Source organism: Nelumbo lutea, chromosome 1, assembly GCF_056320005.1.
Source record: "Nelumbo lutea isolate HS-2025 chromosome 1, American lotus-T2T, whole genome shotgun sequence".
In the NCBI taxonomy this organism is placed as follows: domain Eukaryota; kingdom Viridiplantae; phylum Streptophyta; class Magnoliopsida; order Proteales; family Nelumbonaceae; genus Nelumbo; species Nelumbo lutea.
Genome location: NC_142684.1, coordinates 101772861 through 101788014, shown reverse-complemented (window position 1 = coordinate 101788014; position 15154 = coordinate 101772861). Strand labels below are relative to the sequence as shown.

General features: G+C 36.2%; 1 protein-coding gene across 6 annotated transcripts; it reads right to left on the bottom strand.

Moving 5' to 3' along the window:
* Positions 1-580: 580 nt before the first annotated feature.
* LOC148876456 (putative protein phosphatase 2C 12) lies at positions 581-10421 on the bottom strand. Of its 6 annotated transcripts, none has more exons than XM_088966879.1 (9): positions 10055-10421; positions 9154-9483; positions 7552-7723; positions 5971-6121; positions 5826-5889; positions 4607-4714; positions 1907-2032; positions 1609-1826; positions 581-1117 (listed from the first exon to the last, which is right to left on the bottom strand). In XM_088966879.1, exons 2-9 carry the CDS (start codon positions 9397-9399, stop codon positions 898-900), a joined length of 1305 nt encoding a protein of 434 aa, XP_088823005.1. In that variant the 5' UTR covers positions 9400-9483; positions 10055-10421; the 3' UTR covers positions 581-897. The 6 variants fall into 6 exon arrangements, with proteins under 6 accessions (XP_088823005.1, XP_088823002.1, XP_088823004.1 ...); XM_088966876.1 differs by having other exon boundaries at positions 5971-6124; positions 10023-10280; XM_088966878.1 differs by having other exon boundaries at positions 10023-10280.
* Between the last annotated feature and the right edge of the window lie 4733 nt (positions 10422-15154).

The window sequence follows — 15154 nt, the reverse complement described above, 5'->3', positions numbered from 1 at the left end:
TTTTTTTTTTTCTTTTTTGATTAATGTTGGATCCAGGTAAAACAACTTTCCCTCAAACAAGTTTTTGGCAATTACCCGTGCAGTCTTACCCTCCTTCCCACATGGAGGAAAAATTGTTAAAATATAATTGGACAATAATGTCTATCAAACAGACACTATAAACAAAAAAAACTAAAGGGATAAAAATGGAACCAAGAAAAGCTTACGTGGACGGAAAAGAACACAGGTAGAAACAAACGGGCCTAAGAGGAAATGCAGTACCTTTGTTTTGTAACTTTTTAATATACGAAAAGGTTTGAAAAACATAGGTTACAGAATGCACCATTTTCCTTTCTTTATTCTCAATGTTCAATTTGCCTTCTCGATGAATCAGAATCAAATTAATAACATTAAACACGAAAGGCTCAGTAAGTTCACAGACTTTTTTAAATTAATTCAATCGTATAATTTTTTACCCGACTGTGTATTGTAATGTTACAGAGGAAACTGTTTAATTCAATCCTAGCTCTATAAAATGGACACATATACAATGGATTGATCTCAAAAGGAAAAGAATTGGGTTAGAGACCTCCAAGGCTTGGTAAATTCACTAATCCTTCTTGCAAGACCTAGGAAAACAGGCAAAATTGATGCATAATTCCTCAACTCGGCATACAGCTTTATAAATAAACAGAAAAGCTCAGACCCCTGACCCTGTCCTGAAGCAGCAGCATAATCAGGTACAATGAATCCTGACAGGGATGTCAGATTGGTGCTTATCGTTCAATCACATATACGTGTGACTGGACAAAGTAAATACCAGGACAAGGCCCCCCAACCTTCCTCTATCTGGTCAGATCTGAAACAATCGTTAGTGCCAAGAATTGCAAAATCAACAAGACTATCGCTGAAGATGGATTAGTCACTTGCACTACTCCTTGATGGTCTTTTTCCTTCCATGGCTTCTTTCTTTGCTTGGCAGCTTTCACAGAGGAAGGGACCATCCCATGGACGCAATTTTCCTGGATTTGATGAACTTCCGTGCACTGAAATACCTTCTCCAGGTTTCATCTCTAGCTGACAAACTGCACATATGAACAACTTGAACAAGTTGCACAGCGGATATTCAATATCCAACCTGCAATCCATACAAACACATCCCAGGTAAGAACCCAAGCCTTTGATGGTTACATTTGTCTATACTGTAGCCAAACCATCCAGAATGGGTTCAAAGAAAAATATATGAATCAACAAAGGAAAGAGATCCATATAAGAAAAACAATAAATGAACAAGTAAACAAAAAAAAAAAAAAAGAGCATGCAATACAAACCTAGACCATATTTTTTATGCATTGGGGTAAAAAAGGATCATCACCCAAATATTGGTCCCAGCAATCCCTCTTGGGAGGGGTGGACTGTATATGGACTCAACCTTTGTTGTTATTGTTTCTTTTTTCTTTCTTTTTGTTTCTTTAATTTCTTTTTTGTACGAGATAGCTACTCTCAGACTAGATACCACATTCTCATGCATGTCAGCCTGATTTTTTTTTCATTGCACCTACTAATGGCTTTTGTACCTGAACGTTAACATCAAATTAAGTTAGTTACAATACCCTACTGAGTACAAACCTTTCTGCAAGCATAGCAGATCCTTCCTCAAATATTTCCTCCACAATATCTGGTTCTAAACAAGAAGTTGACTCAGCTGACTTTCTGCGGAACATGGACTTGAAGACTCCTTTCCCCTGCTTCTTGTGTGGTGGAAGAGATGTTTGCTTCTCCTGTGGCAGTATATCAACCACAATGCATGTTGTATCATCCCGAAGCCCCTTTAATTGTATTGCCTCCTAAAAAAAGAAAGACTAGTTAAATGCTAATTTCAATAAAATGGAAAAATCATCAGCACATGAGAGAGAGAGAGATGTACTTTGACAATTTGGGCAGCTGCAGCATCTGCTGGCATCCCACGGGAACAATTGAGAGCCATTTCTGATGACAAAGCATCCCAAACACCATCACTTGAGATGATAAGCCTACCTCCAGCTGTAGAAAGCTGCAGAAATAATGATAATACACCATTTAATATATGAAAGCCAGTGTTTAGTACCAACAAATACATGCATAGTTTTTAATTGACATAGACCACAAATTATAACTGAGGTTATCTCAAGACCAGAATCAATGTCTGGTGCCAAAAACTGATCAGTGAAAAAACTGGAAATTGCAATCATTTCAAAGCCTGAACTTATATATAAAATTAGTCAAATTCCATCATTTAGAGATCCTTATCCCCATGCAAAACAGTTGCGGAGCAGCTTTTTTGGTTATGCACAGAATGTGAAGGTTTTCAAGATATCTTGAACTGTCTGTAACAAAGAAGTAACAACTTTTTCTTTTCTTTTTTCATTCAGTATAGGATGATACTGAGAGAGAAAAACATATGGCACAGAAAATATAAGTAGAGACTAAATAAATTATGTATAAAATGTAGGAACTATGTATAAAATGTAGCAACCTTGCCTTCTCAATATCATTCATTAGTAGATAAAAAAAATGACATTCATTAGTAAAGGAATACTGGAATACTGATCCCACTCTCTAGAGTAGGACAACAGATCTATTCTTATCCTTTGCTTTACATGTGCCCATATAAGGATATGTAATTATTAAAATCCATCCATCAACTGCATATAAAAGAACATCATCGCCCTAGACATGGACCTGTGTATAAAGAGTAAGAATTTATCTATTCTTATTTTGTGGAGTAGGAAAAGCACTCACTCTAATCAGTATGTTTTTAATTGTAAGAATAGAAGGAACATGAGAAGGTAATAAGAGATCGCCCAGGAGGAAAAGTAAACAATATAAAAAACAAAAAAATAAAAAATAAAACATCCAATAGAAGGCAGCGAAAGAGCCCAACCTCAAACCAAACCAATAAAACCAACACCCTTCCAAAAAACACAACAAAAAATCCAAACCAAAAAGGTCTTCTTTGGCCACACAACTTTCTGCAGCTAAACAACAACTTCAACCTCCCCCATACTCGCAACACAATCCTCTTTGCTAAGCACAGACACATGAAGTTAGAGGCTTATGCAGATGCTAATTGGGTTGGTAGAATAGATGGCAAGAAATCCACATCTAGTTATTGTGCTACGGTAGCAGGAAATTTTGTCTTTTGGAGAACTAATAAGCAGTCTATGGTAGCTGGATCTTTAGTTGAGGCGAAGTAAAACTATACAAGACCATGGCCCATGGAGTTTTGGAGTTGTTATGGCCCAGGTCTCTCCTAGAGGAGATGGGCAATGTTTATGATAAACACTTGGTGTTATATTGTGACAATTAGGCTGTCATTAACATTGCTTATAACCCAATTCAGCATGACAGAACGAAGCGCATTGATGTAGACAAACATTTCATAAGGGAGAGAGGAGCAGTTAGCAGATGTTTTGACCAAGAGTGTTCCTAAGGCAAAGTTGCAACACTATGTAAGCAAGTTAGGCATGATTGACATCTATGCTTAACTTGAGGGGGAATATAGAGACACTGGTCGAATGGACCTTAATTCTTTTCTCCTTATTTGTCCTTTTAGTACTCTTTATTTTAGGGCTAGTGGGCCTTAGTTATGGGCCTGCTATTTGTTTTATTCATTATACTACTGAGTCATCTGCCCTACTGAGGGTATCCTTGTAATTATGCTAAAAGGGAAGCACAACGCACAATGCTCCTGCCAATGAGGGTCTAGAGAGGGGCAGGTGCACACAACCTTACCCCTGCACATACAAAGAGATTGTTTCCAAAATTTGGACCCTGGTCACCTAGGTTGCAATGGAGCAACCCAACCGTTGCACCAAGGCCCACCCTCATGCACTAGGCTTGAGAGAGGAATGAACAACTGTCTTATCTTCCCTTCTTCTATTCTTTCCTTTCTTCTGAGTTTTCAACTTCAACTAAAGAGAACAGTCCCCTATAGAAAACCAACAGAGCTCCACAACCACAAAATCCAAATAATTAGAACAAGCATAAAAGATCACCCTTCAATTCCTATCAACTTAACCCTCAACCTTGATGGAAAGAATTAACAATCAACTTTCAATAAAGCTCTTAGTTAGACATTAAAACTCTGAACCCTAACCCTTTTTGTAGTATTTGTCCTTTTTCCCATCCCCTTGTAGACCCTTCATTCATGATCTTATGGCTTCAGCTTGAATCTCCAATTGGTACTCATAAACAGGGAAAAAGAAACAATACAATCCTATAAATACATGCCTTGTTTAATACTAGAAAATAGGTTCAGATGGTTCTTAGGGATAACAAGTGTCTATTTTCCTTTTCGAAACTTTGCAAATAGCATCATTCTACTGTTAATATTTCTGTCTCTGCCCCTTCTTTTGGAGTAATCCATTTGCCCTATAATGGGCCTGTATCAACCTTGCCTACCCCAGCCACCAGAATGTTAGCACATATGTGTGTATATGTGAGTGAAGTGTTTGTGTGTGTGTGCGGATGTGCGCACGTGAGAGAGAGAGAGGAAGCAATTCAGTCCAATGAAATGTGGATAAGAATAGAGTACATTAAAAATAATATTATCAATTTAATGTGCATGTAGAACATGTTGACAAACCTTCACTTGTTTCACATAGGGGACAGGGACAATAAACTCGCCAACATCCATATCTCCAATAGATCTTGAGAGACATAAGCCACCTGGCCAACATCTCAGAGGGCCAATCTGAAAATTTAGAGTTGAAGCATAATCAAATATCTTTCTTTGATCAACAATATTGAGTCAAACATGATCGTTCTTAAAGGTAGGGAAATAAAGTACATCTATAAAACATTGGATCCTTCAAAAGAAAATATTAGAAAGATGAGCTAGTAAAGGACAGAAAACAGTTGCAGGGGATTAGCAACAATTCCATCTCTTTGTTTATGCATATGCAATTCCAAGATGAGTCTATAGACATACTGACAACATAACCTTCAAAGCATCCATAAAAACATTTCCAACTTCTATTGCAATGCAATAGGTGGTAATGATAGTCCTAAAAGTATTATTAATGTTGCAATAATGTCTGATGTCTAAAAGCCTCTGAAACCACAAGAGACCATGGGACCTTCAACAGTAATTGTAAACTAGGTAAATAGTCTAGAATAGATCTCTGGCATCTATGGCACTTGAAATGAAAATTTTCTTTGTCTTTTATCTTCGATGGTTTAATCTCATTTTTATTTCTGATCATTACAGGTTGGATTCAAATAGGATATACCTAGATCCAAGTTGGAAATGAAAAATTCTATAGCTATTTGAGTAAATAAGGTGGTGAGCCCATAGCAATTTGGAAATGAAAAACCTTCCCATTTTTCAAAGGTCGAATTTCTCCATGGTCAAATTCCATAGAAATTTGAGTTTTGGTTTCCAATAAGAATGATCAAGGCCAAGTTGATGGTTGTAGAAGAGGGTGAGGCCAAAATGACAAGAGTTGAGGTAGTAAGAAATGTTCTTAGGTCTCACAATTTGACAAAGTAAACTAGGAAAGATTTGGTTGGACTCTTCCAATTTTCTCATCTCCAGATTCAATGATTCTCCCAACCCAAGTTCAAGTCTTACAAGGATAATCGTGAAGAACTAGACATACTAGTAGTTGGAAATGAAAAATGAGTCAACAATATCAGGGAAGAAAGAATGTCTAGAGTCTACAGCTGCTTGGAAAAAAATATTAAATCAACAAACTGACATTTTGCACAATATGTTAGTATTCAATTACTTAAAAACAATATCTTTTTATAAGCCAATTAAAAACAATAATTAAGTAGTACGTGTTATTTGCAAAGAAGCATACCTCAGCACCACTACCAGTACTAAGTCTACTAACCTCACCACCACTTGCAGTTATACGCTCCCTCCTGTTAAAGTGTACCAAGTAAAACTTCAAGGAAATAACCAAATTTGGGGTAAGACATCAAAAATATAAAATTTACACTTACTCTTCTTCATTGCATTCTAGCCTATGATCTGCTGACAAAGAATATATGTCACCTTCAGCAGATTCAAGTATGCAACGAGAATCACCAACTGATGCTACAGTTATGACCCATCCATCTATTATTACAAAAGTGACAGTTGTTCCTGAGGTTTCTGCTGAAAATGTAATCAAGTGATCATTTTACATTAGCAGATATCACTCACAACTGTAATGCAAATAAAAGCTAATATTGCTGAAATCAAAGCAAGCTCACAATATTCTGGAACACCTTGCATGCAGGATAATATAAAAATCATACGACTATTATCCACACAATCCCTGACAAATAGGAAATATAAAAAGGAAGGAGATCCAGAAGCGTGTGACCCCTCTCAATGTAACTATTTTCCAGCCAGATTTGATCAAGGCCAAAAAAGACCATGAAGGGTAACAAACTAACTATTGCCCAAAATGTATTCTCTATGCCTTTAAAAAGAAAAAGAAATGCAACAGCAGGTGATTTTTTCAGCTAGGAAGTCACACAAAAAGCATATGTTTGTTATAATCCTCCATGGGATTAGACGATTTATGGTTGGTCGTAAGAGAACCTCAATCCATATTAAAAGAAAGTAATTTTTTGGGGGACATATGGTGATGATTGATATTCAGTTTCAACTTAAGGAATCATGCTCATTATGGTAAGCCAACTAAACCCTGTCTCCATTCCTCGAAGTGATATTGGAATGGTCTAGTTGGAAAGAAGTTGAACAAGGCTGTCCACCTCCTGTCCATTAACTATTCAGAAGAATCTAGGATGCAAAATTACATCATTTACCAATGCTTCATTAAACAGTTCCCTTAGTTTTAGCCATCATATCGTAGGAAATTAGATAAATCAGTTTGGAGTGCTTGTACTAATCCAATGCATCCCCTTGAATGGACCATAACCCACCTACCTTCTCACTATTTTTTTTATCAATAACAGAACCTTTTATTAATGAAGTAGGGACAGAGTACAAAGGAAGCTAGGAGACGGGTAAACTCTCTTAACCCTCCCCTAGAAAAACAAAACTCAAAACCCACCTCACTATTACCAAAAAAAAAAAAAAAAATCTCACCATGGTTCTCCCTGTATTATCCTCACTACTATGGTCTAGAACCATCCTAAACTCAAATCTAGCAAGATGCCTTGTTAAAATGAATTTGTCCTACACAAACACCAATGAAACTAGGTTACCCAGATATGGAAAGGATATGGCTGAACACAGTGTTGGAATGTAATTTATGCTACAATTAGAGTATCTGACATTATATAGAACCTAGTACAGGTATCGGGGTATCATAGCAGTGTATGTGCACCATTTATAGCAATTTCCTTTTCTTCTACATGTCAAACCTGCAAAGATAATTACATGAAGGTGGATGACATTATATGAACATGAAAACTTCCTCAAGATGGTGATTGTAACTTCACTACCAATGCAGTTAATGACACTGTCTATGAGTTCATCAAATAAAAAGACAAAAATATAATTGCACTTTGGTTACTGGCAAGTAGTGGTAATAGAATAATACAGTAAATACAGTAATGCACTAGTGGTACCTTTCTCTTGAAAACCTTTATCCGTTTTAACAAATCCTGCAACCAAGGCCCTTGGCAATGTTGCTAACCATTCATCTCTGCTTATATCTGAAGGAATTGCACCCAAAACATTGTTTAGTAAATTCTCCCTAGCATATATAGCAGCTTCAGACCCATTGTGACCATCAAATATCTGCAAATAATATGTGGCAGTTTGATCAATGTACAAAAATATAAAAAAGGTGAATGGTATAATTGCAACAGGAGGCACTTGCAGTTTAAACTCTTATACAAGATAAGATGCAATGAAATACACGTCAAAAGAAATTTAAGCAATAGACCAACAGTTGACACTTCGATGCACAGTGCCCAAAGAAATCCAGAAGGAAGGCATGGAGGACAAAGAACTGAAAACAACAACAGTTTGATCTTTTTTTTCAATTAGTAGAAATTTAAAACTACAGAGTTAATGTCAACCTTTCCTTTCACAAATTTCTTATGATACTAAAACATAAATCGCTGTGTTTGAGAGATGGATAACAGATGCACCATAACCATACAAACCAACAGATAAACAGAAGTTGCAAAATCGGTAAAGTAAATTCACTAATCCAGTACATAAAACTGCCTCTAAACTCCTGGAATATTCTCCTTGATAGTTGACCATGAACACATGAGATCTTATTCCCCCCCCCCCCCCCCCCAACCTCATCCCCCCAAAAAAAGATCCTTTTGGAGTCAAAGATAGGAGGTTTACGCTCATCACTTCAAAAATACACCTACAAACAAAGGCATCTTTGTATTTGAATACATCCACCACAACTTTGAAATTGGCTGCTTCTAATTCTACCAACTTCCTCATTAAATTTTCAGTAAATGTCAACTGTAATATTTTACTCCTTTCGTTGTCTTGAAATAACTCAATGCATGTAAGGCTTCGGAGAGATGAATATCGTATTTCTTTGTGTGTGTCAAGCAAAACAGAACCAGGTAATGTGGTTGAAACAACCAACAGATGTGCGACAGTAACAGATGATAGTATAAAGTAAATAGGGAAGTCTTCGATAAAGAAATAGAGAATCTAAACATGCAGAGTAATGGTGGATCAATTCTTTTGAGTGACCCAGGGAAAGTAGCTCCCCTACATTACAGCGCCCATGACCTTTCAAAGACATTCTAATTAATTTGTAAATGCTCAATTTTTCCAGTCTAAATGACACAGATGTGCACAATGTGTTCAGCAATAATTAATTAATTAAAAATACATCATAATCAGGTGACGGGGTTTGTCAAGCATCCCGAAATAAACAGATTAGATGCTTTGCGGTTCCTAAACCTGTACTATATTTGTCCTGCAGTGGACCCATTATAGTCCAAACCACCTTTTCATGGAAGCACCGAACTAAATCCCAACCTCACAACTCTAGTGTCCCTTCCAAAATGCATTCATCTCTCAACTGCTACTTGGAACCTCCCAAGACATAAAGATGTTTGTGGATGCTGGTACTGAAGGGGATAAGCAATACAGACAATAAAGCAAGGAAATTAAACAATAAATAAAAATAAACTGAAAGGAAAGAGATGGGTAAAGCGAAAAAGCAGATATATAGACAATAAACATACCGCGAAGACTGAGAATGTGGTAACCTCGTCTCCTGGCACTCTTTCGCATTCCGTCTTCAATAACGTAAAGTCCTCCCCCTTCTTACTTTGATTGGCCTCACCGTGTATGATATCTGGCTTTCCGATCTTCTCATTCGACAATTCACGCTTGAGCAGCACCGCTAGCGGAACCATTTGATGTTCCTGTTTCGTGGGCATCGTTTCCTCCCGAAATTCACGCTTGAGCAGCACCGCTAGCGGAACCATTTTGATGTTCCTTTTTCTTGCACAAGTTGTTCACCTTTAGTCCTCCATGCCTCGCAATTCCATTAAACTAGATTCAATAGAGGCCTGAAGCAAAAAGTAAGCAAGTATAAGATATGAAACGATCAAACGACCAAGACCTCTTATGTCTTCTTTTCCTTACTTTCTTGTCCTCTTCAATTCTCACTTCTCACATTCAAAAGGAAGAAAAGTAGATTGACTGACCGAGTCAACAATGAGAAAAAGAATCTAACAAAAATACCAGTAACGGACCCAGAATTATCAAAATTTCTGCCGTGATAACAGAAACCAGAAAAATAATATATAAGAAACAAAAATCCAAACACGACAGGAATTCAACGCGAAAAAATCACACGATCAACTACGAGCTCAAGATCCAAACTGCAACCCAATCTAAAACCGTAGAATGTTAAAAAAAAATCAAGACAAATTATGAATAATCAAGTCAATGTCAACAAAACCAAATCCGTGGAACCGAATTTCGTAATCGAAGTAATCAATGACCGATAAGACAAACAGCTGAATAACTAGGTGAAATTATAAATTATACTTTACACAAGACAAGCAATGAGAAAAAAAAGAAAGGAAGGTATTGAATTTCTCACAGGACTAGAGATTCGTTGCGATGATTGCTAACCGCGAGAGAGAGGTGAGATTATAAATAGATTTTGTTGCAGAAATCAAGAGACGCGGATCCCGGCGCCCTGCAAAAATTCCATTGGAGAGAGAGAAGCTGGACTCTGGAGGTAGGAAGAGAAGAGAGCTGTTCGTCTTCGTCCCCTCTTTTTCTTTCATCTGCTGTCTGCTGTGCTGACATGCCAACGACGAATCCATTTGAAGCTGAAAAAGGGCCGGATTCTAGCGTGCGCCTCGGGTCCACTATTTCTATTTTAAAATAAAGGGAGGCGAGTGGTGGGCCCACAGAAGAAGCTAAAGTCTGGAGTATGGACTGGACTCATCTGGAGTTGGGTGGGCCCAGTGAAGAAGCTAAAGTCTGGAGTCTTAACTGGACTCATCTGGAGTTTGGTAGGTCCAATGAAGAAGCTAATGTCTTCTTAGACGTTTACGTGAACGTCCCGTATCCGTCTTCCTCCAAAAGGAATCTCAATGTTATGTGATTTGAGTGTTGCTATGAATCTACGTTTTGCAATCTGTACACGGTAAATCAACACAACACCCATGGGCCATTGCCATGGCCCATCATGGCCCATGGTCGTGAATAAAATAATCCTAAACCATTCATTCATTCATTTTTTTTTTGTGCTTATATAAACGCCAGCAGTTGCTTCAGTCAATATACCCTTTTTTGGTTGCCTGTTTCCCGGCTTTAGTGGACTGTACCTTGCAAAGATGAAATGAAACGTGGAGATGCTGATGGGTGCCGGTTAAGAGAATCAAACAAGGATGCTCACGCTAGCGCCTAGCGGTGCCGGTGCGCTTTGAATATACACAATAACGCAATTGTTTTGTTAATTTGTTCCGTTCGTATATTGGCATGGCATTGCAGAGAAAGGAACCGCGTCAACTCCTCCTCCACGCTCATGCAAGTTGGAAATTGGAAGTTGTAAGGAAATTTGAGAAAGATCCATTAATTAATGTTATAAAAAAAATGATGCAAGCATCGGGTACGGAGCTCCGAGAGCCAGTATATTGGAATAAAAGTCTATATTGGATCCCACTTCCCAGCACTGATTGGGTTATCTCAAGCGATTGATGAAAAAGAAAGCCGATCACAAAAAAAAATAAACAAAAACAAAAAAGAAAAAAGAAAAGAAAAATGATGCGGTACTTATGACAACAATTAAATAATGTGGTAAATGTGGACCCCAGTTATCCAGCGCGTCTCTCTCTCAATATCTCTGTATATCTAGCTGGTCTACCTTTCCACCCACCTCGTTCCATTGACTTCCACCTGGACCAGCGGTGAGTCACCCGAAGTTCTCGGCGCCAGTTAATTCTTTTTTCTCTGTGAGTTGTGCTGTTGTGACTTGTGATTGCATGCGATATGCCTCAAAGGCTGCAACTTGGTCCGGCTTGGCCCAAATCCAATCCGAAAAGATCGGGTTGTGTTGGGTCGGGTTGATGCTCGGGTAAAGGTTAGGGTTAAAATTTATTACTTTGGGCTAGGTTAGAGTTGACCACTTACATAACCTAAATCCAACTCTATAATACATATCATATATACATACATGTTATATATGATATGTCATACATTGACTTGGTTAGATGCATGATAGTTGTATAGCCCCTACCACATACTATCGTTTATTTCTTTTAAAATAACCACTTCACTTAATCTTAATTAGAAATACTAAAACCTTAATAACATATTTTATGTTTTTTGAATATTTTATTCTTTCTCCTCTATGTTGATTGCCACCCTTTGTTGCCCATAAAAGATCTATTATAAGGCATAATTCATAATAAACTATAGTCATTTAAAACACATTTTTTTTCTCTAAATTTTGTACTTAAGGATCCGTTTGTTTGCAATACAAATGTCAAACCGGGGTATTTATGTATTGTTGTTCGTGTTTGCGAGCATTGGTTTGACATGTAAAAAAATAATAATTATTAGATCAAAAATGTATTCTCGGTCATTTTTGTACTCTAAAAGAGAGCATTATTGTACCTTTTTTTTGGATACAAATTTGTATTCTTTTGATAATCAACTTTTTAACCAAAGTTAAGGCATTGGAGGATAAGGTAGTTCGAGGATTTAATGATGGCGCCCACACTTAGCACCGATTTCAAACAAACAAGATGAATGCAAAAACGGTTTAAAATTTTGTATTCTTTTGATAATCAACTTTTTAACTAAAGTTAAGACATTGGAGCATAAGGTAGTTCGAGCATTTAATGATGGGGCCCACACATAGCACCGATTTCAAACAAACAAGATGAATGCAAAAATGGTTTCAAATTTGAACCGTGTTTGCATTCATGAACTGAAAGGAGGGTAAATATGCAACGTACATATTTGCATTTGCATTGCAATCAAACGCAACCTAAGGCTTAGTTCGGAAGGAGTACAAACACAAATATGTAAAGTGCTAAACAAGGTTTTTAAAACCGACCCAGAGAACGAACCGGTCAGGGGTCCGATTCTCAAGTCATTTTGACAAAAAATAAAAAAAAAGTAAAATGGTCAAAACCGGTGAACGGTTTGAACGGTTCAAACGTCCAATCAGCGATTTGCTGACCAAACCAACATTTTTTTGCAAATGTCCGGTTTTGAGGAAAATTGGAACCTGTCACCTAACCGGTTCCCGGTTTTTCTAGTTTGACTACCCGAGCCGGTCTGGTTTTGAAAACCATGGTGCAAAACCTTGTATTTTGTACTATTTTGTATGCATTTGCACTGTACATATTTGCATTGTACTCCTTCCAAACCAAGCCTAAAGAACCAATAAAAGCATCAACAAACAAATACTAATAAGACGTAGGATTAATATATGTAGTGAAAGTTGAGTTAAGATATGAGATTAAGAAGCTTGTATGATATTTTAAGGGATGGGAAGAAGGTTGTGTTGGGCCCAACCCAAAGTCTAGGGTTGAAGGAATTTAGTTAGGGTTAGGGTTAGGGTTAGGGTTGGGTAGGTCAGGTTGGGTTAGGGGTTTAGAACTTATGGTTGGGCTAGGGTTGGCCTCAACCAAGTCTACACTTCACTAACATCCCCAACTAATACAAAGATGAGGGCGGATTCAGTGGCCAAACAATTCTGCTCACATTGTTTCCACAACCACTTTTAGTTGTGCATTGGGAACATCTCCAAATTTGCATCCTTTTATTTATAGGGAGATGTTTCAATGTACGGCTGAAAAGGCTATAAGAACATTGTGAGCATAATTTTATAAGCACAAAATCTGATTTCTACAAAGATTGCCCATAAAAAAAAATCTCACTCAAAGATGAATCTATATATTAGTGGGGACCCATGCAATGCACGGGCTTTTATTAAGAGAAGGTGAAACAATAAAAACACATAAGATTAAACAACTTTTTTTTTTATATTTTAACTTTTGAAATAATTAATAATTATATATATTTTATATACTATTTTTAATAATTCTTTATAAAACAGAAATAGCAATAATTAACTCAGCTAAATTAATAGTCTATTCTCTAATAAATAATGTTTAATCTCCAATAACTATTTTATAGCGAACTCTAAAATTATTGAAGATAAATTTATAACAAAAAATACAATAAATAACTAATAAAAATACAACAAATCCAACAATTACAAAATACAATAAAAATATATTAAATTAATCAATAGATAGTGTAATATGCAATAATAGTTTAATCTTCAATAATTATTGAAAATTTACTATTAAATAACAAAATGAAAGAATATTTGTACATAACTATTTAAAATATATTTATCACAAAAATACAATAAATATTAATTTTAGTATATACAAATATATAATAGATATAGATAAAGATTTTAAAACTATTTTTAATAAGTATTATTTTTCTGAAAATTATTCTCTAGTATTAATTGATATAATTGAAATCATGGTTTTATTATTAGTACAATAATCATAATTATTATTCTATTTTTTAATATCTATTACAAAAATATTTTGAAATTAATTACATATTTTTGTTCAGGGGTGTTCACGGGTTGGGTTGGGTCAGTTTATGTCATTTTGTTCAACCAACCTGACCTAGTCAGGTTACTTAATCACCAAACTAAAACCGACTGAACTTGAAGCAAAACTAACCCAAACATGAAGGTTTGGGTCGGTTTATCAATATTTATTTACTAAATGTTTATTTCTAATATTACCATATTAGTTCAAGATTCATGATGAATGAGTTGTAATAAGAAATAATGAAAAACAATGAGCACCAACCTCACAGAGCATTTCTACCGAAAAAACCCTCACACAGCATAAAGAGAGGATATGTAGACTCTCATTCTTTCACACAAGTCTATACTCTATAGATTTTAAACACATTTAACATGCATTCAAAAATATTAAATAAAATAAAATGCTAACGTGTGAATGTGATGCTTGAGACTTGAGAAGAGAGTTGCGCAGACTTGCAAACATGCAGCTTGAGGTGGTAGAGACTAGAAAGTGGAGAGTAGAAAAGTAGAATGATGAAAATGAAGATGGGAAGAGAATCAAAACTTCAAGACTCGAATCCAATGTGTGTTTACTGTTTTCTATTCGGTGTAAAGCAAGCCTTAAAGAGTAAAACCTCTCTAACGTGTCCACTGTCCAAGACTCCATGAAAGCAATTTTCTCTAAGTTTGGTAAGTTTAAAGGTTTAGGGATCTTGTGTGCAATGCTTGCTGATCCCAAAAAGGTAATAAAGAAAGGGCAAATAAAGTGTGGGTTTTATACTATTATTTTTAATTAGTTTTTGAAATTGACTCAAAGTATGACTTCCCCCCATATCTCGTGTTTCCTATTTGGTATAAAGTTTTCAACTCAAAAAAGAAAATCAATCCCAAAGCAAAACCAATTCCCCATTTAGTTAATGTTTTTTCATGTTACTTAAACTTAAAGCTAACTAGAAACTAGGATAGGGATTAGGGAAAGACTAAGGAGTAGGGACTAATTACTTAAACTTACATGTTCAATTCGGTTTTCATGTGTGAAAATCCAAACCGAACCAAAATGTCAGTTTATTTACTTACACAAGCCGAAACCGACCAGTGGTGTTGAAAAAAGAAACCAAATCGGGTTGGGTCGAGACAATTTTGTTAGTTTGATC